The sequence below is a fragment of the Lepidochelys olivacea genome (genome assembly GCF_965140295.1).
Source record: "Lepidochelys olivacea isolate rLepOli2 genome assembly, chromosome: 17".
NCBI classification, from domain to species: domain Eukaryota; kingdom Metazoa; phylum Chordata; order Testudines; family Cheloniidae; genus Lepidochelys; species Lepidochelys olivacea.
In genome coordinates, this window is record NC_140427.1 from 1480123 (window position 1) to 1501617 (window position 21495).

The 21495-nt window shown below is 52.2% G+C and overlaps 2 protein-coding genes across 4 annotated transcripts in view; one reads left to right on the forward strand and one right to left on the reverse strand.

Annotated features, from left to right (window-relative positions):
* Positions 1-2853: 2853 nt before the first annotated feature.
* On the reverse strand, positions 2854-7681 carry SDF2 (stromal cell derived factor 2). Of its 2 annotated transcripts, XM_084650657.1 has the most exons (4): positions 7671-7681; positions 6142-6392; positions 4092-4288; positions 2854-3475 (listed from the first exon to the last, which is right to left on the reverse strand). In XM_084650657.1, exons 2-4 carry the CDS (start codon positions 6305-6307, stop codon positions 3188-3190), a joined length of 651 nt encoding a protein of 216 aa, XP_084506783.1. In that variant the 5' UTR covers positions 6308-6392; positions 7671-7681; the 3' UTR covers positions 2854-3187. The 2 variants fall into 2 exon arrangements, with proteins under 2 accessions (XP_084506783.1, XP_084506782.1); XM_084650656.1 differs by lacking the exon at positions 7671-7681 and having other exon boundaries at positions 6142-6451.
* Positions 6452-21495, forward strand: part of SUPT6H (SPT6 homolog, histone chaperone and transcription elongation factor) — a 40007-nt gene continuing 24963 nt past the window's right edge. Inside the window, exons 1-9 of one of the 2 annotated variants that reach the window (XM_084650654.1) lie at positions 6452-6568; positions 14551-14694; positions 15811-15969; positions 16177-16247; positions 16693-16888; positions 17596-17680; positions 18560-18833; positions 20174-20275; positions 20926-21042. In XM_084650654.1, the coding sequence (XP_084506780.1) occupies positions 14589-14694; positions 15811-15969; positions 16177-16247; positions 16693-16888; positions 17596-17680; positions 18560-18833; positions 20174-20275; positions 20926-21042 (1110 nt within the window). In that variant the 5' untranslated portion in view covers positions 6452-6568; positions 14551-14588. The remainder of the gene's footprint in view (positions 6569-14550; positions 14695-15810; positions 15970-16176; positions 16248-16692; positions 16889-17595; positions 17681-18559; positions 18834-20173; positions 20276-20925; positions 21043-21495) is intronic. The other variant, XM_084650655.1, reaches the window with a different exon arrangement.

The window sequence follows — 21495 nt, forward strand, 5'->3', positions numbered from 1 at the left end:
CTTTAAAAAGTCTGCATTTTGTGTTTGGTCAACTATGCACTAACCTATGGTTGGAGCATACATTTTTCCACTTCTCTCTCCAATTCATGTGAATTTGGGGCTGAAAACTGGAATCCTGCTTATCCGCAGAATAGACACAGGCTGAGGAGCAGGGCAAGCTTGCTTCTCTCCCTGACTCCAAGGAACCATCTCTCAGGGGAGAAGGAATTTCAGTCCCTATTTGTAGACCTTGGCCTCTGCTGAGGCTCCCAATAAATGCCAATTCCAGCTGTGACTTTGATGACATTGGCACCTGGCCATTGAGAACTGGGCTGAGAACTCTTCCCCCAACCCCATTTCATTAAACATCCACCCAACAATTCTGCATTTTTGATGCCAGCATGTCTCAGCTGAAGCCGGGCTACAGAATGGGGCAGGTCAGGTCCCCCCACATCCCCACTGTTTCTATTCAGTTTGATAGGCACTCTGTTATATAACTGCCTTTACTTGGAACAGGAGAGGACAGGGAGTTTGGCTGGAGCTGAGAGGGGAGAGAACTGGCGTAGAGTATCACTCCATTCCCTCTCTGGTGTCTAGTCAAGTTCTGCATCAGAATAGTTCAGAATGCCAACTGAGTTTACAGTGCAGACAGGACCAAGTGAGCAACACCCTGCTAACAGGATGGGACAGTGGTAATGCCCTGGGAATATCAACAGCAGCCTTTGAGGACTCGGTAAAGAGCTGTTCGCAAACAGTGCTTTCCACACCATGGAAGCGGCTTGAAAAGCTCCAGGGAAGTGGTCTGCAGCACTCTGTGTAACTGAAGCAAGAGGGATTAGAGCAGCATCCTGCCCCCAACCTTCCCATCTCTCCTTTCCCTGATGGGATCACAGCTGGTTGTTAATGGAGGCAGGGTGCAGGGGAGCCAACACAAACTAATACTTCTTGGAGAAATGACAGAAGGGCCTGGGACTAGAAAGGACAAAGAATAATACAGCAGGTGGCAGCAGCCTGCACTTCTCCCACCCTAGAACTCCGGCCCCACAGCCAGGCTTGGGGCATGGCTTAGTGAATTGAGTGGCTGGTGAAAGGTGAGGGATCAACAGCCCTGCAGCCAGACGGCTTCCATTCATTTCTACAAGAACAGGCTAGGGAACAGCAGGGCAATTCCCCTTCTATGCACTGCCACCATCCCATCAGCCTCGGCCCTTTGCTGGAGGAAGCATTGGTGGGGTAGGACGGTTGGTCAGTGTCCCTGCCTCACTCACCTCTGGGCCTCTGCAGGGATTGCCCTGAGAAGTCAGTTCAAACTGGAGGAGGTGGATTTATTCTGTGGACACCCATGCATTAGGAACTGCTCTAAGACCTACACAAAAGCCAAGAAATCACCATCCAAAGGGAATACCTTGCCGTTTCTACTGCTCCAGGAGGCATCTGAACCAGCAACTCAGGAGCTGTTTATCCAAAGTCACCCCAAAATGCAATTGACAGCAATAGAGCTGGACTGTTTTAATTAAGAATGTGTCTGTCCATTTGAGGCACACTTCCCTGGGGTATCTGAGTCCCCCACCTCCCACCTGAAAGGGTGGGTGATGCTGTGGGGAGTTACAGGGTCATGGCCAAAGCAGTTCTTTTATTTTCGTACATCTCTGCAGCTCCCTGGGCCCAGCCCTCTACTCATGCACAGGCAGAAGCCAGAGGGAGCCTGCTTGAAAAAGCAGAAACCAAGCCCCACCCAAGCCTGCAGCAAGGTGAGTGTCCGTCCCATGGGGAAAGGCTAGTTCAGGACACAGAGAATTCTTCCCCCGCACACCAGGTCCTTCGGCAGTGGCAAGACTTCAGCACAAACCCACGCTCTCGCTCACCCTTAGCTCCAGCTGGGACAAGCCCACCCAGCGGTTCACCAGAAGCATGAATTCTTTAGAGACAAGGGAACGGATCTGAGGTGGAGAAGGAATTTCCCCCAGGTCAGACTGACAGTAGTTTTCACCTTCCTCTGCAGCATGGGCTGTGGATCACCTAGGCATAGCTCATCTACCCAATAAGGCTTGCCATTGTGGGGGCCTGGGCATTGGTGGCAGCACGGGCTCTGCCTAAGCAACACAACAGCCCCTCCCCAACTGGTGCCGAGCTGCCTCTGACCTGCACAGGCTGGAAAGCCCTGAGGAAGACATGGTCAGACTTTGGAATCCCAGAAGCTGTCGGGAGTCTCCCCCCCTTAAGCCTTCAGAGACAAGCAGCCCCGGACACCCTCCGTCCCTGTGTTCAGACATGGGAGCCGTGGTCACGCCTGCACGAGACAGTTACGCTCTCCTACCTGGGATTATCAACAGAACATTTTCATTCCCTTTTGGATGAGCAGGCAGAGCAGACAATTGCTATTTACTGGTTTAAACACAACTAACTATCGTTCTCCCCATCTTGTACCCTGGCTCTTGCCAGCAACAGCTGACCATGCCTCTGCTGGTGCTCAGATGATGATACGAGTGGTCTGGGGCTTTTTTAGTTCCCAAGTGCTATTAGTTTGCTGGCTGATCCGTTATTTTTTAATCTGTGCCACTTATCAGTGGGGGTGTGGTGACGTGGGGGTGTCTTATCAGTGGGGGGGCGGCACCGTGGATGTGTCTTATCAGTGGGGGTGTGGTGACACTTGCCCACCCCCTGGGAGGTGCTGCTGATTTCCACGCCTGTTGGAGTAATTCAGTCGGTAAGCAAATACGAATGGGAGCAAGATAAAGTATCACCCACTCTTTGACAATTGAATTCTTTTATGAGCCCAGTCCTAGTCAGCAGCTCTCTCCCCCAGGGCACATCTGTGCCTGAATGTCAGCAATATGGAGTTTACAGGGGCAGCAGGATGTCAATGTGGTAAACGCTCAGGGTCGTTACATTGAGAACAGACTCAGTACAAGATGATAAACACAAATCATTAAAAGTCCCTTCCTGCTTTTCCTGTGGAGGGAGAGTTTCTCTTAACCCCACTGCGGGGAGAAAACCAACTGCAGTAGGATCCTGCAAAAGACAGAGCCCTAAATAATACAGAGAATTAGACACACAAGGAATAACCAGGAGGCCAAGAGCTCTGCTCCTTGGCCTGTGCCAACCACTGCAGGAATAGTCTCTCTCCAGAAGAATTTAGAGACAGACTGGTTCCTTCAGGAGCTGAACACTGTGTGGTAGAGGTATTGAGGAGCCCCAGCGCAGTCCATCAAAGCTCAGCATGATAGGAGTCAGTCTTCAACAACTCACTGGGTTTCATGAAGATCCCCTCCATCACCTTCCAGTTGTTGTTCTGGTTGGAATAGGACATGCCATGGACTTCCTTTTGGCCATGGATAGGTCGCCCATACTGCTCCCCAGTCACAGACAGGAGCATGTCAGTAGATGAGTGCTTGAACCGTACCTCGCCATCCTGCACCCAGTAGGTCCCACTGCACAGAACAGTCCAGTCATCCAGGTAGTCTCCCTCGCCATCCTCCCCAAACGCACTGACTTCCTGCAAGAGCAGCAGAAGGAAACACTATTTAAATGGGCCTCTGAAAACTTCCCGGGGAGACAGAGTGAGCCACACAGAGAAGAGCTAGAACATGGAATGATTATATTCTTGGTACAGGTTATATATTAGCCTGAAGATGAATCCTCCAATCATGAGCACTGAGCAGGGATTTGGGCCTTTGGACCAGAATTAAGGAGCATACCTCCATGTCCCCCTCCTCCTGAGGAATCACATTGTGTCAGATTTGCAGGACTCACACAGAGACCAGCTTCCCACTGGAAAAGGGGGCAGGGACCTACAAGGACTTGCCTTTTCTTGGCAGTGACTTATAGACAAGTCTCTCCCTGCTGCAGTCATTCACACAACACCTTTCTCCTCTCTCAGGCGCACAGAACAGGGTAGCCAGTGTCACTGTCTCAGGGAAGCAAAAGCCCAGTTCTCAAGCAGACAGGTCAAGATTTATCCTGTCCAACCCCCTCAGAGAAGTACTGACCACTCAGTGAGCAGAGAAGGGTGCCAAGGCTGATGCTATACCATAGACCTCCCCACAGAGGAGGGAAATAAGTGGGAGCCATTCCCGCAGCTGTCTCCACACAACTCTAACTCCAGGGATTACCTGGTTCCCTGAGAGAGGCGATGTGAAGTGATGGCTGTGCAGGTTTCGCCCTGTGTTGATGTGGGTCAGCCGGATGGACTGCCCACATTTCACAGGAGTCCCCCTCTCGCAGACCGTGGATGTCTTTCCCCGAACCCTCCAGTAACTGTTACTGTCGTCCACAGCAGAGACGCCCGTCACTGACTGCTGCCCGCTACCTGCGTGAACAGAAAAGAAGTCAGAGAGTGTGCAACCTGCCCACTAATTCTTAACTACTGCAGAAGGCAAGAAACACTCCGGAAGGCTGCAGACAGACTTCAGCAAGAGCAGGAATTTGCCCATCAGGCAGTTTTAGTTCAACAAAAAATTTTGACCTGCTGGGTCCCTTAAAGCCCTGGTCTACACAGGGGCGGTCGACCTAAGATACGCCGACCTCAGGTATGCTATTCGCGTAGTTGAAGTTGCGTATCGTAGGTCGACTTACCTGGCCGTGAGGACGGTGGCGAGTCGATGGCTGCCGCTCCCCCCGTGTCGACTCCGCTTCCGCCTCTCAGGAGCTGGAGTGCCGGCCCGATGGGGAGCGTGTTCAGGGATCGATTTATCGTGTCTAGACAAGACGCGATAGATCGATCACTACGCACCGATCCAGCGAGCATGCTGTACAGCAGCACGCAAACCAGGAACAGGAGTACCTTCCTTCCAAAGGCTTTTGGGAGCCACAAAAACTGCCCACGTGCAGCCAGAGTACAAGGCGGGCAGGGACCCCAAGTTGCGCCAGAGGAGACAACATACCCAGCCTTCAAAAGAACTTTGGGGGTAACAAGGCTCCCAGAAGCCTGCCACAGATGCAGATGATGTCACAGGGTGGATGGGGGAGAACAGATTCTGTACCAAAACTGTAGATTTCTGGGATGGGAGACCAGGCAAGAGACTCAGTTCCAGACCAAACTTGGGACAATATGTAGCAATAAGGAAGGGATGGGAAGAGAACAGGCGAGAAAGCGCTTCAGTCCATGGAGGCAGGTCCCAGTCCAGGTGTGGGAGCCAAGCCAGGTGACCAGGGTTGGGGTGGGTGGAAGCCAGGCCAGGCGATTGGGGCTGGGGGGGGCGGGGGTTTCTGGGGGCGGGAGCCAGGCCAGGCGATTGGGGCGGGCGGGGGTTCCCGGGGGCGGGAGCCAGGCCAGGCGATTGGGGCGGGCGGGGGTTCCTGGGGGCGGGAGCCAGGCCAGGTGATTGGGGCTGGGGCGGGAGCCAGGCCAGGCCAGGCGATTGGGGCTGGGGCTGGGGCGGGGGGCGGGAGCCAGGCCAGGCCAGGCGATTGGGGCTGGGGCTGGGGCGGGGGGCGGGAGCCGAGCCAGGCCAGGCGATTGGGGCTGGGGGGGGGGCGGGAGCCGAGCCAGGCCAGGCGATTGGGGCTGGGGGGGGGGGGGCGGGAGCCGAGCCAGGCCAGGCGATTGGGGCTGGGGGGGGGGGCGGGGGCCGAGCCAGGCCAGGCGATTGGGGCTGGGGGGGGGGCGGGGGCCGAGCCAGGCCAGGCGATTGGGGCTGGGGGGGGGGGGGCGGGGGCCGAGCCAGGCCAGGCGATTGGGGCGGGGGCCGAGCCAGGCCAGGCGATTGGGGCTGGGGGGGGGCGGGGGCGGGAGCCGAGCCAGGCCAGGCGATTGGGGCTGGGGGGGGGGGGGCGGGGGCGGGAGCCGAGCCGAGCCAGGCCAGGCGATTGGGGCTGGGGGGGGGGGCGGGGGCGGGAGCCGAGCCAGGCCAGGCGATTGGGGCGGGGGGGGGGCGGGGGCCGAGCCGAGCCAGGCCAGGCGATTGGGGCTGGGGGGGGGGCGGGGGCGGGAGCCGAGCCAGGCCAGGCGATTGCGGCGGGGGCGGGAGCCGAGCTAGGCCAGGCGATTACGGCAGGGGCGGGAGCCAGGCCATTGGGGCGGGGGTTCCCGGGGGCGGGAGGCAGGCCAGGCGATTGGGGCGGGAGCCAGGCCAGGCGATTGGGGCGGGGGGGGTGGTGATTCCCGGGGGCGGGAGCCAGGCCAGGGGACCGGGGATTCCGGGTGGGGGCCCGGCCCGTTACCGGATCCGTAGCGCACGTCGTGCGAGTGGAGCCGGACGTTGTGGCGGACGTTGAGCAGCTTCACTACGGAGCCGCAGGTGACCAGGCCGGGCTCGGAGCCCGCTGCCGCGCCCAGGCCCACCACCAGCATCAGGAGCCGGGGCCCCGGGACTCGCCACCGCCGCATCCTCTCTACCGGAACCGGAACCCCACCCAAGCGGAACCATAGAGCAGAGCCCTCGGAGCCTGTCGTTCCCCTGCACTCTCCGCGCCTAGAGAGACAGGAAGTGCGTCTGTGGGCCGGAAGCGGAAACATTCCGAGTGACGCTCTGAGCGCCCGGAGGTCGCGGCTCTTCTGCTCCCACCTATCTCCGCCGCAGCGGCGGCCTCCATTTTCCTTTCGGCCCCGAGCGGCGGCGGCGGCGGCGAGAGTCTCGGAGCCCAGCGGGTAAGTCCGGGCGCCGGCCGGGGCTCTGGCCTGGGGGCCGGGCCCCCGTCGCTCGCGGGCGTCACTGCGCGGCCGGGCAGCGGCGGGCGGTGGGGAGGGTCCTCCTGGGCCGCCGCCCCGTGCCCCTGCCGCCCCCCCCCCCGCTTTCCTATCGCCCCCCCGCCGCCCTCTCCTCCCCGCCGCCCCCCCCGCTTTCCTATCGCCCCCCCGCCGCCCTCTCCTTCCCGCCGCCCCCTCCCTTTCCTATCGCCGCCCCCCCGCTTTCCTATCGCCCCCCCCGCCGCACTCTCCTCCCCACTGCCCCCCCGCTTTCCTATCGCCCCCCCGCTTTCCTATCGCCCCCCCGCCGCACTCTCCTCCCCACTGCCCCCTCCCTTTCCTATCGCCCCCCCCGCCGCCCTCTTCCCTTTCCTATCGCCGCCCCCCCGCTTTCCTATCGCCCCCCCGCCGCCCTCTCCTCCCCCGCAGCCCCTTCCCTTTCCTATCGCCGCCCCCCCCGCCCCTCCCTTTGCTATCCCCCCCGCCGCCCTCTCCTCGCCTCTGCCCTCTTCCCTTTCCTATTGCCCCCCCGCCGCCCTCTTCCCTTTCCTATCGCCGCCCCCCCCACCCTCTCCTCCCCCGCCGCCCCCTTCCCTTTCCTATCGCCGCCCCCCGCCGCCCCCTTCCCTTTCCTATCGCCGCCCCCCTCCTGCCCCCTCCCTTTGCTATCCCCCCCGCCGCCCTCTCCTCCCCCGCCGCCCTCTTCCCTTTGCTATCGTCCCCCCCGCCCCCCTCTTCCTTTTCCTCCTCACTGTCCCATCTTTCCACCATCTCTGCTACCCCCTTCCCCCACCTCAGCACGCTCTCCCACGCGCCCCGTCACCCTCCTCGGCTACCCCGTTCCCACAGCCCGCGTGTGGCCATCGGCAGCGTTGGGTCTCTGTACGAATGGCCACCACACACCGGTAGCCCTGGGAATGCTGCAAAGACGGGACTGCAGCAGCTCTTCACCCCGGGGGGAAACGCTGGGGTGTATTGGGGTGTCCCGGGGGGAAACGCTGGGGTGTATTGGGGTGTCCCGGGGGGAAATGAAAAGGCACCCGGAGCTGCAATGGTGACTCACCTTTCCCTGGGTTAGAGGCCTGCATGCTTCTCCGCCAGCTGCACATGGAGCTGAGAGAACCTGTTTTCCAGGTACTGGGCAACAAAATCTGAGTCATGGCTGTAAGCAGCAATGAGGGCTTCTGCATCAGCTTCATGCGACCTCTCTGTCCACCTTTCATTCCAAAGGATGCCAGGGCACTTCATCACTGCACAGTAGGGTACCAGCAATGCTGTGGATGGATGTCACCCGACCCAAAAGGGAACGGGAAACAACAACTCGGGGACAAACCTCTCCCCTTACAAAAAGGGCCTTGTGGTCTTTAACATTAGCAGAGAGGTTCTGTCTTTTAAGGCAGTGGTTCTCAACCAGCGTACTCAGAGGTCTTCCAGGGGGTACATCAGCTCCTCTAGATATTTGCCAAGTTTTACAACAGGCTACGTAGAAAGCACTAGCAAACTCAGTACAAACAAAAATTTCATACAGACGACGATTTGTTTATACTGCTCTATATACTGTACACTGCAGTGTAACTACAATAGTTATATTCCAATTAATTTATTTTATAACGATATGGTGAAAACGAGAAACTCAGCCATTTTTCAGTAATAGTGTGGCTGTGAGACTTTTTTATGTTTTTTGTCTGATTTTGTAAGCAAGTAGTTTTTAAGTGAGGTGAAACTTGGGGATACGCAAGACAAATCAGACTCCTGAAAGGGATACAGTAGTCTGGAAAGGTTGAGAGCCACTGTTTTAAGGCATTACCCTAAGGGACCCACAGATTAACCCTGTGTTACTGAACTTATGTTTGGATACAGAGTTGAGTTGCTCTTGTTCTGATTTGAACCTTTGGTTCCAGAGACTCTAGGTGTTTAAAACTTGCTGCGGAGACCTTTGCACTCTCCCCTGCAGGAGCTTCATGCGACCTCTCTGTCCACCTTTCATCCCAAAGAATCCCATGGCACTTCATCACTGCGCAGTAGGGTACCGCCATTGGTGGGGATGGATCCCCAAATAATACCCTGAGTTGCTGAGCACTGCTAAGTGTTTCCTTCGTATTCTGTTGCTTGGATATTTGTAGTTACAAATAGCTAGTTTTCAAAAAACATTAATTCCACTCATTATAACAAATAACTAAAATTTGGCTACCCTCAGAACCCACAGTGGTACAATTAGGTAATAGTCCAAAGGTTTGTCAGTGACTTGGAAGGACCGATCGATAATACAGGTACTACTAGCAGCCAGATGTGTGATAGCTTGTTTTTGGAAAAGGACCAATCCCCCAATATTAGTATCTTAGAGAAACAAGGAATATGGTATTGCAATGGGGAAATGGCAGTTTTGTATTAGGATCAAGCACATTTTACAGTGTAAGGTTACTGTATATGGAGTCTGAACAACATAAATATCCAGATAACACTATGAGTTTGGTCAAACAAATGAGTCTTTTGAAGGTAATCAATCCTAGGGAATAGGCAGAAGTGGAGGAGAGCCGGGGGACACACAGCAGCTGGGTATGCTGTACATGATTCATACAAAGAAAAATAACAGAAAAAGGGGACATTTCTGGCCACCGCACACTGGAAGTCAGAGTCACTGTTCATATTTGGATAATATGTGCTGGGGACTGTGGCCTAAACTTCTAAAGTGGTATTTGTGTTGTTGCTGGGTAGAGGTCTGAGGCCCCCAGGCCCCTGGAGTCTTTGCGTTTAAATAAAGTGGAATTAGAATGTGAGCTGGGAGTTATGAATAAGATTGATCATACTTGTGTGGCAATATGAATTTACTAGGTCAGTGTTAATAGGGATCTGTATAATTTAAATAATTACATCTTTTCAGGTCAGATATGTTGATGAAAAAGTATTTATTTAAACTACTGACCGACTCTGAAAATCATAAGCTCCCTTAGGAGAAGTGCCTTTTATTTTTTAACCTGATAAGGTGATTTGAAGCAGGAGCCACTTAGATGGAGTTTGCCCTGGCAATTGCCTGTAGTGGGTTATAGGCAATTGCCAGTTGACTATCAGGATGAAATGTCTGCTGTCACTACATTTTGTTGGAATAATATTGTGGTGTTTCCACAGGCTAGAGCCAGCCTGAGTGGCAGAGTGGTATTTGTGATCTCATTCTTGGATTTCCTGGCATTGCAATCTGTGGATTAAATGTATGGAGGGTGGAGTGGTGATAGGGTCATTTAGATTTTGTAATAAAGACCAAGAATTGCAAAATCTAAACTAGAAATCTGTACTGGTGTTTGGGTAGTACCTGCAGGCCCATAGTGGTAGGCACTCTACACACCCGCTGAGATATGATCCCTGATCGGAGCTGCTTATAGTCACAATAGACACAGGATGGGAATAACAGGTAGAGATTCACATTCCAATTTAAAAACAATGAGGAGGACTTGTGGCACTTTAGAGACTAACAAATACCTTTGGGCATAAACTTTCTTTGTTTTTGCTGATACAGACTAACACGGCTACCACTCTGATTCCAATTTAAATAAATCTTGTTTGATTTTGAGCATTGCCCTGCAGTTAATTGCCCTTGAAGGGTATTTTTGTCCAAGGTACTGGTCTGGGTGCGCCATGGTGCTTCAGTGTGATGCTTTCATAGGGTTTAAGGCCAGAAGTGACCATTGTGATCAGCTAGTCCAGGATTTCTCAACCTTTTTGATACTAGGGCCTCTCTTTAGCGCCATCTTGTGGAGCTGCACATACACACATGCCCTTTTCTGGTAGCTGTTTAAATACAATGACTAAGGCATACCTCTTCCACTGAACGCATCCGATGAAGTGAGCTGTAGCTCACGAAAGCTTATGCTCAAATAAATTGGTTAGTCTCTAAGGTGCCACTAATCCTCCTTTTTTTTTTCTTTTTATCTCTTCCTTGTGAGTCTGAGTGGTGTATGCCCCCACCGTGTACTCTGGCATTATTTTTCTTTCCTGAAGCCTAGATTGGCTTTTTCTCTCTTCTCTGGCAATATTTACATTCTGAAGCTGTTTCTGTAATGGAGTGGCTTCTGGCCAAGAGGAGTGTCGTCTTTTTGGGGAAGGAGACATCATCTTAGCTATGCAAATACCGAAGGTTATGCTGTCATGTCCCGTCCCCCACTTCTCTCCTGTCCCCCACGTCATAGCCCCCATCCTCCAGGCAGAGGAGGCGTAGCTGAGATGTTCCCGAGACCTCTCGCCTCTGCTGCTTTGCTCTCCCAGAACAAGGCACTGTGAAGTGAGAGAAAACGCCAGTGTGCTGATATCTGTGCCTGTAACATTCTGACTCTCTGCAGTGACTCACTAGTCACAATATTGGTATGTTTTTGTCCATGGGTTAACTTCCGCAGAAACATTTGTGTACAGTATTTGCAGAGCTGTGTCTGCCACAGCACTCATGTCCATGTGTGTTTTGTTAAGCAACTAAGAGATTGCTGGGTCGCTCGCATTAGTGGCTGGTCTTGTACAGGTGTTTCAGCGCTGAAAGCAGCAATGGCCAAAGCGATTCACACAGGCCTTATTGGATATCCTGGCTTTCTTCACCTAAACAGAGATGTAACCCACAGCATGTGATGATCTTGCTTGAGCTGAATGGCCTGATCTTAGTTAGCAAGACCCATAATCTCTGCATTAAAGGCAAGGGTAGCTGCTATCTGCTTTGTTTTATTCCAGTTAAGGGCAACTTGTGGGTTCTGGAAAGTTGTCAGGGTGGTCTTGATCTGAGCAGAATATGAATGCCCCCGGCCCAGCCTTGTGTTGCTTTATGATGAGAGAAGGGTGGGTTCTGTATGGGTCTCAAGGCAGGGGACTGGCATTTTCCATTACCAGCTGTCTAACTTCACAGTGCTGCAAAGTGCTGTTTCAAACTCTCAGTAAGAAGTGACATAACGGATATTCACAAACTGCCTAGGCAGGGTGTTAAAGTAACCAAATGCATTTGCTAAAATAAGACAGGAAAAATTAACCTGTATTCAGTGCTAAGGAAGGTCCTATTGATGTCTCGCTATGGTATTAGAGTAACTTCAATCTCAAGACTTCCGCATCCAGCAGATTACTGGTACACCACAAACAGTGACTTTAAATAAATGATTAGGTTTAGTCACACACCTCCACAAACACTAGCCAAGTATTTCTGTACTCAGTTACCTTGCTGCATTCCTGTTACCTTTAGCCAGCTCACATAACTCTTTACCAAGTGTACGATAGCATCCTGGTCATGGGTTTCCGGTGCTGTGAGCGCTCTTTGCAGCAAGGGAGGCCTGCAGTAAAGATAATTAGCCTCAGGAGTGTCCACAAATGTAATTGTGGGGCCTAGAGGCCTGTCCCTATGTCGGATTAGACGCAGTTTTGCACATTTCCACAGGATTCTCTAGTATTTCAACATTCCCCAGTGACAGGCAACTCTGTGCCACCCAGTCTCCAGCACACTCCCGCTTGCCATTTGACATGGCATCCAGTGGGATTTCAGTACTAGTTTGAATGAATTTCCATACTCAAGGCAGAGTGGAGGCTGCTGTATTAGTATATATCTGATTCCACATCTCCATGGCAATAGCCATGCTCAGTTCTAGTTCCCATGCTAATTAATCTCTGCTTACTGCCATTCACACTGTTTTTAGAGTAGATGATGCTGGAGCTGGAAATAGCCACTCATTTAGAGATATTTGGCTATTTTGGAACTGGGTGCAAGAGTGCATCCAGGAAATGAACTGCTACTTCTCAGTTGTAGTGCTTCAGCTCACTAGACAAACTCGAATGGAAATGTGCAGAAGGTGATGATGTATGTGGAAGCTGCTGGAACATGCAGTGAGAAGTTTGGGCTCAGAATGAAAAGTTAGAACAGACAGAAGGTTGTGGCATGCTGCAGAGTTGAGGGGGGCAATTCTGCCATCTTCGCAGCTGTCTTAAAAGGGTCAGTTCTGGGCAGAGGGGGTGAGGCTGTTCTACTTAGAAACTTAAATGTGTAAAAGCCGTTCGGCCTGCTGTTGCTTGTTTTTGTAATTGTTTGTATTTCAAGAGGCACTTACGAGCAGATACACCGGAAAACTGTTTGTGGTTGGTTGATACACACCTACATGCAGAAGTAGGGATGTTGGTAATGTAGTGATACATGATACTGCTGTATTATAGTGTTACACAGTTCATCTGAGGTAGTTGGTTCAATAGCCATGTACAAAGGCATATTTAGATGTTTGTGGCCTTACCATCTGGGAGAGCAGCTCAAGCAGATATCATAGGGATTGTGTGTGTCATTGCTAGAAATACAGATGCTGGGGAGGAGATATTCTGTACAAGTATCGGTATATGAGTGACAGGCTGATGACTGGCCAGGAGGTGGAGTGATGTCATTCTAGCCCGGGGCAGTTGCTATTTGTCCATCTCTAGTATGTTGTAGAGGGAGTGCTGGCTCGAGCCCAGGAGTCCCCAGATAGCTTTGGGATTGTAGAATCTGAGCGGTGAGCTGCTCATCTCTTTAATGTCATGTCTTGTCTTTACCATATCTCTGCTGTGAGATTTCCTTTTGTGAGACATAGGCTGATGCATTTCCTTGCAGCTTTTAATGTGTGATGGTTTGGGTAGGACCTCCAGGGATAGCCTAGGTCGTGGTCTTATCGAGGAGAAGGCCCAAGATTTGCTGTAAGCAGCCATGTTGGTGCAATCGGAATGTCTAGATTTGGGGGCAGCCCCAGCAGCTAGATGGGGATGTGATTTGCCCATATCCCAAGCCAACAAAGTCAGATTGTCTTGTGTGTGATTCCCTTCCACTGGCTATCATTGGGCAGGAGGGTGGTGGTGCTTTGTGAGCATTCTGGAATTCGTTTGTCCAGGTATCGTTCCCTAGGGGGCCATGGAATTCTGCTTCTCATAGTTTTTTACATGTATGCATCGTATCTATTTCAACACTGAGTTTGGAGATTAGTGCTTTAGATCTTCCTCTTCATCTAACCTTTCTCAATCCATCTCCAGAGGCAGTGTCTGGTCTGCCTCCACACCAGGGTGCTAGCTGGAAGAATTATCAAATCGTCCTGTTGTTTCAGTGTTACTTTGCGAAGCAGTGAGTCAATTGGGAATGATGGTGAGTTGTAAAGCCACAAGTTCAAAGGAAACAAAAATAGTAAATCCAAACCACCACTATGTACATGTGGTTTGCCCTTGTGCTGACCTTGACTCTCCCTTTGCTTCCAGAAGCCACATTCTAATGCAGTGGCAGTCAAAGGGTCTGGATCCTGGAAACAAATCTTAAAAGTCCTCGTCTAGTGCCTTCATTTCAATCCTACCACTGAGTCCTTTTACTGTTCTCTGGCAATCCGTAAACATTCTAATCCAGAGCAGGGTTATTGTGATGCTGTGTAACTGTCATGCTTTGTCACATTCAGGCTCCTAGTGCATTCTGTCCTCTGAGGCCCTCTCCTGTAGTAAGTTTGCCATCTTTGGCTCCTGGAGCTCTGTGAACAAGGTGCTACCTTGTTTGTCTAGGCTGGTAAGCAGCCAGTCAGCAATATACCCTATCAGGCTTCTCTAGCTTTTATTTCATTAGCCAAGTGTGACGTTTAATCCTGTTAAAACCTTCGCTGAGGTTGTATACCTAATAGGTTTCTGGGCAGCGATCAAGTGGTGCTGCTTTTCTGGATGCGACAGGAGCTCAGCTCTGTAATGATGGTTGCTCCTGTGATTTGGCTGCTCACTCAGACCAGGTTAAAAGCCTCTAGAAGCTCTGGGCTGCTGTCTGATTTGCACCACCTTGGCAACTGGTGCATTCATGCAGGATGGATTATGCGTAATTCAGGGGGCTTCATAAATGGTTTGAAATCCTGTTGCCTTAACTCTCTCTCTGTATTTGTGACTCCTCGGAGTACATTGTTTTTTGCTTCCTTGGCTGGTTGTAAGTGGGATTTCACGTTTGCCAGGTAGTTCTCTGTGGAGCGGGGTGTGAGAAGCCGGAGCCATGTCTGATTTTGTAGAGAGCGAGGCTGAGGAGTCGGAGGAGGAATACAACGATGATGGGGAGGTTGTTCCGAGAGTAAACAAGAAATTTGTGGAAGAGGAAGATGGTGAGTTTGCTTGTCTGTCATCACGCTCATCTGCTTCAGCGCTCTCAACATGCCCTGAGGAGTCATGGCGGCTCTTCCATGTTTCAGTGCATAGCAAGGTTCCTTCTCATCACTGCGGGGCGGAGGGTTGCGGTGTGAACTATATCCTGCCACCAGGCCATATAAGGCAGCACTCTCCTGAGAAACAGACACACAAGTGTGTTCTGTGCTGACTGGGAAATCTTGTCTCCATGGAGAAAACTGCCAGTAGAACTCTACGGGTATAGATACACCACCGTCCTAAGGGAAGTACTTAGTCTGTAGTAGGAGCGGCCACATGCGGCGTTATGCTGCTATAGTTTTGTCGGTAAATTTCCCCGTGTAAATAAGCCCTTAGTGCTTTTTTATTTAAAGGATTTGATCCCTAGTTATCCTGTTTAGCATCCTATATCTGTGGGGAACACATGACAAAGCCATGGCGTAATGAGTATAGGAGGGCAGGCTCTAGACAGTCCCATACAATGTTTTAGTGCTTTTCTTCCTCAAAGCACTTGGAAGCGTATTTTCTATTCCCAAGCACCAAATCACCTGCCATCAACATCTAGAACCACCTGATGCTACCCAATAAAGCAAAGGAATTCCCCAGACACACACGCAGCCCCTCCATTTCCTCTGCAGAGAGAGCTGCTCCAGTGAGCAGGCCTTGGAGCCAGCTGGGAAGGTCCATGAACTTGAGCTTTGTTTGAGGGGGAAGAGCGGCGGTTCCAGAGTCTCTGGCCTTCTGCTCGTTGCAGCCTGCCTCCACGGTTCAGATGGACAGAGCTAGAGGCAGTCAGCTAGGGTAACCCAGCTGCTCGCTGGAGACTAATATTCACTTCAGCGCCGCAAAATTGTTTCAGTAATGAGACCTGCTTGTAATTCTGTTCTCAATGCAGACAGAGCCCAGTAAGGCTGTTGAAATGCTGGGCTTTTGACTTGGGCAGGAGTCTGCTTTGAGTGCGGGTTGAAAGAGTTTAATTCTGTGACACCCCGGACCCCCATGGATAAGCTGAGAGAGGAGCTCATTGCAAATAACCTAGAATAGTCTGGGTGAAGTGTCCTGAGCCCCTCTAAAACTTGTATTACTGCCCATTTCAGATGAAGAAGAGGAGGAGGAGAATCTTGATGATCAAGATGAGCAGGGGAACCTAAAGGGATTCATTAATGATGATGATGATGAGGAAGAGGAGGAGGAGGAAGAAGCAAGCGACTCTGGTGATTCGGAGGACGATGTTGGCCACAAAAAGAGAAAACGCAGTAAGTTGTGTAAGCTTGGCTCTGCGGCAGGCAGTGCGGTGCAGTACATACAAACACACGTGTCCTGCTGGAGCTGCGGAATGGGGAACGGGCTTCTCCTTGTCCTCCCAGGGTCTGATGCCTGAGCAATAATGGGGTTAGCTCAGTCTCTGTGCTGTGCACTGACCAGTAATGGGGAGTTAACCTGTCCCTGCTCTCTTCTGCCAGCTTTCGACGACCGTCTGGAGGATGACGATTTTGACCTCATTGAAGAGAATTTGGGTGTTAAAGTCAAAAGAGTGAGTTCTTTTTTCAGGCCAATATTTTGCATGGCGAGCTGGGACCTGGACTTGGGTTAGTAAGTAAGAGGGGGAAGGTGGGGCTGGAAAGTTGAGCCCAGCATGGGTGTGTTATGTGCATTGCTATATGAGCACTTCTGCAGCGTGGAAGTCAAGGACAGCCATGGAGGCCAGGCCTTCAGTTCTCCCAGCCCAAGGGTGAGTGCGGGGGTGTTGGGAAGGTAGCGTTGTGGCCCTCAGAGTGATAGGCAGGGCTTTGACCAGGCCCGGGGAGGTTCTGCACACATGATGGAAGGCACTGGTGTGCTGGTGCTCCCCATGGTTGGGACACGTTGCCGTGGGGTAGGGAGTGTTCAGAAGGGTGGAGAGGGCTCTGGTAGAGAACAAGCCGCATTTATGTGCTGTCTGTGATGACAAGGACCTTATGATTACTTCACTCTTGTAGCAAAAATTCAGGCGTGTGCGAAAAATGTCAGATGATGAGGATGATGAAGAGGAGGATTATGGGAAGGAGGAACATGAGAAGGAAGCCATTGCTGAAGAAATCTTCCAGGATGGAGAAGGGGAAGAGGGGGGCGAGGCTGTTGATGCTCCCATAGCTCCCCCAGAAGAAGAGGAAGAGGATGAGGAAGATGAATCTGGTAGGCATCAGTGGCCTATTGCTTCAAGTGCTTTCACTCCCTGCACTTCAGGCCTTGTACGTATGGAGGCTTTGTCTGTGCCCCGTGTTTGGGTGGAGGAACTGATTGCTTCCAGGGTGGGAGTGAACTTGCTGCTGTTTGTGCTCTGCACCCACCTCCCAAACCAAGTGTACAGCCATGGGGTACAGATGTGGCCAGGCTGTGGCTAGGGAAGAGAGTTGTTTAGAGTTGCTGTTCTTCTGGCCTCACTTGCCCCCAGAATGGTGGTAGTGACAGCTTCAAATGAAGGGAGCAGACTACCTGTCTCTGGGCATTTGATCGCCCAACTTCTGAGCTGTTAGGCCCCGCTGCTGCCGGAAGTCCTCCCTTAGGCAGCAGCCCAACATCACTGGCCAGCGGGAGGGGATGGACTGCAAGTATTCCTTCCATTTAACCCAGTGACTGATGTCCCCCAGTGAGGCTTTCTTTGGCTGTGGTGGCTTTGCCTTGCAAAGCTCTCTTCATCTTTGGGAGTGTGGGCTTAGCGCTGGCTGATCCCTGTAGCTCGAGGGGTTAGAACTTCCCTGGCAGGCACCTGTATGGTATGGGTGGCTTGGCTAAGTTAGCACCCAACAATAGCTGAAACCTGTAGCAGAGGCTTGTCTCCGTGGCTGCCTGCGTACGCACTGTCAGAGCTCTGCATAGCCTAAACTCCGTTCTGTGTCCAGACATCGACGACTTCATTGTGGATGATGATGGGCAACCTCTGAAGAAGCCAAAGTGGCGGAAGAAGCTCCCTGGCTACACGGATGCGTAAGTAGAAACAGAGGTTTGTGGGGAGGCTGCTCAGTTTCCTCAGCTCTCACAATGGCAGTCTGGCCTATTCCTCCCTGTCCCCATGTCATCACATTGGGACCCTCCTAGGGAAACCAAGCTAAGATGAAATCCAGGGCCTAGAGCAGGAGTGACTTTGTGAAGTGCCAAATCTCCCCTCCCTTGCAGAAGATTTCCCCTTTTTGCAGGGACGCTGACCAGTCCTTTAGCAGTGGCATCCCCTTGCCTCCCTGAGCCAGACCCATCCCTTATCTGCATCCTCCTGTCCGAACTGGAACCTCGGGAGTGCCGTTCCTACTCATGTCACCCAGTGCTGGGGCGAGGCACTCCCTCTGCCTGTCACTTTCCCAGTTCCCTCTGAGAGCACGGCAGTCATTCTGGGCCTGAGGGCTCCTCTCTCAGGGATAGTGCTGCGGAGAGTACCAGTTGTTTAGCTGGTCTGGAGAAAGTGTTAGCTTCCACTGCTCTGGGCAGACTTGTGTTAGTTCCACCAGGTTTATTTCCCTGCTTCCTGAAAAGGGCATTGGGGGAAACGCCTCTGGTAAATGAGAAGTCCCTGTCTGTCATTGGGCCCTGGCCATCACAGGGCAGTTCTATAGTGCCCACGCTTTTCCTGGGAGGGGACAAGGTCTCCCTTCTAACGATCTTGGGAGCAAGTTAATTGGAAATTGATTAGATACCTCTTCTTTCCGCACAAAGCAGCATGTGCTGTGAGTGAAGCTTCATGAGCTGTGTACATATCCAACCCGTTTCCTGCCATGCTCGACTAGACGTGAGCACAGGTGCCATGGTACACTCACCCAGCGAGAAGGGTTTTCAGGTAACTTGGGGGTTAATGAAGTTTTGTCTCGCCCCCAGTGCTTTGCAAGAGGCTCAGGAAATCTTCGGAGTGGACTTTGACTATGATGAATTTGAGAAGTACAATGAGTATGATGAGGAGCTGGAGGAGGAATATGAGTACGAGGATGAGGAGGCTGAAGGGGAGATCCGTGTCCGACCCAAAAAGACTGCCAAGAAGCGCATCAGTCGACGTAGCATCTTTGAGATGTACGAGCCCAGTGAGCTGGAAAACAGTCACCTGACAGACCAGGACAATGAGATCCGCGTGACCGACATGCCAGAGAGGTTCCAGGTGAGGGTTCCATGCTGCTGAGAGGGCCTCCTGGCCGCCAGGGAGAGCTGATGGCCTATAGTGCAGCTCTTTGGGGGTGTGGCCTGACTGTGGGATCGGATCCTTGTTCCCTTATCCCTGTGTGCTGGTGCTGAAAAGGCAGGATGGGAGCTGCAGTGGGTTTTTCCTTGGCCACTGGATGCCTGTGTTGCCCATGTGGTGTGAAGTACAGTTCCCCAGCTGCCAGCCAGCTACGCCCAGATGTCCCTGGTGCTGGATCCCATCCATTACGGCTCTTCCTCATGAGAATGGAGATTAAAAAGGGGGGAGAGAGAGAGAGAGCTAGGACTTTCCAGACTTGTCTGTACCCCAGCCTATCTAATGCAGGACATTTCTCACAAGACATTTTCTAGTGCTTAATATAACCTCCTCTTCAATGACCCTAGCCATGAAATTGGCGCTTTCGCTACGTCCTGCAGTGAGTGTTCCATAGCCTGACATATCTCACACTGGGGAATTTTCCTGAGAGCCAGACTCAATTTTCCCTCTTTTAATTTCATCCCATTGCCCAAAGCCCTGACCCCCTTGGAACATTCAAAGTTCTCTGCCCTCCCCCACCCCCTGGGTGTTTGCATCCCTGAACCTTTGGCAGACATTTGTACCCACCCTCCTGGGAATGAAACGCGTGAAGCCGCTAGGGACCTTTTTCTTTTAAATATTGAATTTGAATTGGTTGTTTTTCTTCAAATCAGTGGGCCCTGCATGTGGGAGTGCCACGTTCTTCTTCTTGGGGGAAGAGTCATGGGGCCTAGCCAGACTTGTCGTGCCCTGCCACACGGTCATATTACAGGTGGACCAAGCCTGGGGATAGACGAGGTGGGGGAGATTAAATGCTCAGAGGAGCTGAGAGAGACAAGAATCTGATGGCACGGTCACTGGCGCTTTGTCATCTGTGCGGCTACTGCAGGGATAACGCTAACGTGGCCGGTGACTTTGAACAGGGCTAGACCCACGGGCTACAGAGTGGTTGGAATAGAAGAGGCCATGGCACAAGTGGTTTAGGAGCCTCTGGTTTGACTGGCAGTGGCACTTGTGCACCACTTGCAGAATTTTCTGCCAGTGATTCCCAGAAGAGCGAGCTGGTAGTGACCTAGCATGAAGCTGGGCACAGGTAGGTCCCGGAGTCCAAAGATGCATGCTTTGAAAAGCTGCTGTCAAGAGAGCCCCTTGGGTGCAGGCATTTTTGAGACCTTCCAGGCATGTGTGGAATGAAAGGAATGGTTGTGGGCCCCTCAGAACCAATGTGTAATGCAAGCCACAGGTGATACGTGGCCCTCTCTTCACCCTGCCTTCCCACACAGCTGCGCTCCATCCCTGTGAAGAGTGCTGAAGATGATGAATTGGAGGAAGAAGCTGACTGGATCTACAGGAATGCCTTTGCCACACCTACCATCTCGCTGCAGGTAACAGGCTTCTCCTTGGACCCCAGGTCTGAGGTGACTACTGTTCTAACTCTCCAGCATGCTTTGCTTGGGGAAACTTCCTGGACTCTTCTTGGAGTGAGGTGGTACCTAATTTACTGGGACCCTTGATGTCTGGGTTCCTTACCTATCTAGTGGTGAAACTGGAAGAGGATGGGGGATAGGACACCGGAATTGTTTTTGCTCTGCCACTGATTCTCTCTGGCGTTGGGCAGGTCACTTTTGCAGCTGGCTCAGTTTCCCTCTGTGAATTGAAGGTGGTGATGCCTTGCTCAGGGGGCCCTGAGGCATTGTCATTCATAAAGCTCTTGAAGCAGTGCTGTGGGTATAGTGAGTATTATTAATCATCAGCTCTCAGTCACCTCCATCAGATGCTTCATCCGAACTGCACTTGAGCTGTAGCTCACGAAAGCTTATGCTCAAATAAATGTGTTAGTCTCTAAGGTGCCACAAGTCCTCCTTTTCTTTTTTCAGGGCTAGAATGATGCTTTGGGCTCTCAAACCAGTATCTGTTAATTGGGGACATCATGTTCCCTTTGGCTGGGCCTGTCTCCCCATTGACCAGGCCGGCCTGCCCAGCGTCCTGGGGAAGGGGCTGTGGGAAGCGCTAGACATGATATTCCCTCTTTCAGGAAAGTTCTGATTACTTGGACCGGGGCCAGGCCAGTAGCAGCTTCAGCCGCAAGGGGCCCAGCACCATACAGAAGATTAAAGAAGCCCTGAATTTCATGAGAAATCAGCACTTTGAGGTAACTCACAATTCTGCAGAAGGGTTGGGAGCAAGGGTCTAAGCTAGTTTTCTTGGAATGTGAAGGATTAATGCAGCGGCTGCCAATGTACTGGGGCCAATGGAAAGCGTTCACGTGGGCCAGCACGGGCAGGGACAGCACCGGGTGACTTGCTTTGAGCGCACCTGGCCTTGCAGGAGCCAGAGCATCTGCAGGGGAAGGCTGGATGAAGATTCTGTAGTTAAGAGGTGGGACGAAGGGGTAAATAGTGACTCGAACTCCAGGGGCTGTAATCTGTAATCCACACTCACCTCAGCCCAGGCTGTCACCTGCACTGCTACCTAGAGACTGAGAGCCCCTTTGGTTTACTTTTGTGGGAGTGGAGATGGAGGGCAATGTCTGGGGCTGTCAGAGTCCCGCACATTGGGGTTGGACTAAATACGCTGCCATAGCAAGGCAGGAAAGGGCAGCTCC

What these genes read in the sequence shown, in the direction of transcription:
- SDF2 (XM_084650656.1), bottom strand. Translation starts at nt 6,436, where the DNA reads ATGTTTCCGCTTCCGGCCCACAGACGCACTTCCTGTCTCTCTAGGCGC. An exon ending in CGACGTGCGCTACGGATCCG is followed by an intron (nt 4,289 to 6,141) that starts GTAACGGGCCGG and finishes CTGTTCACGCAG; the next exon opens with GTAGCGGGCAGCAGTCAGTG. An exon ending in CGCCTCTCTCAGGGAACCAG is followed by an intron (nt 3,476 to 4,091) that starts GTAATCCCTGGA and finishes CTGCTCTTGCAG; the next exon opens with GAAGTCAGTGCGTTTGGGGA.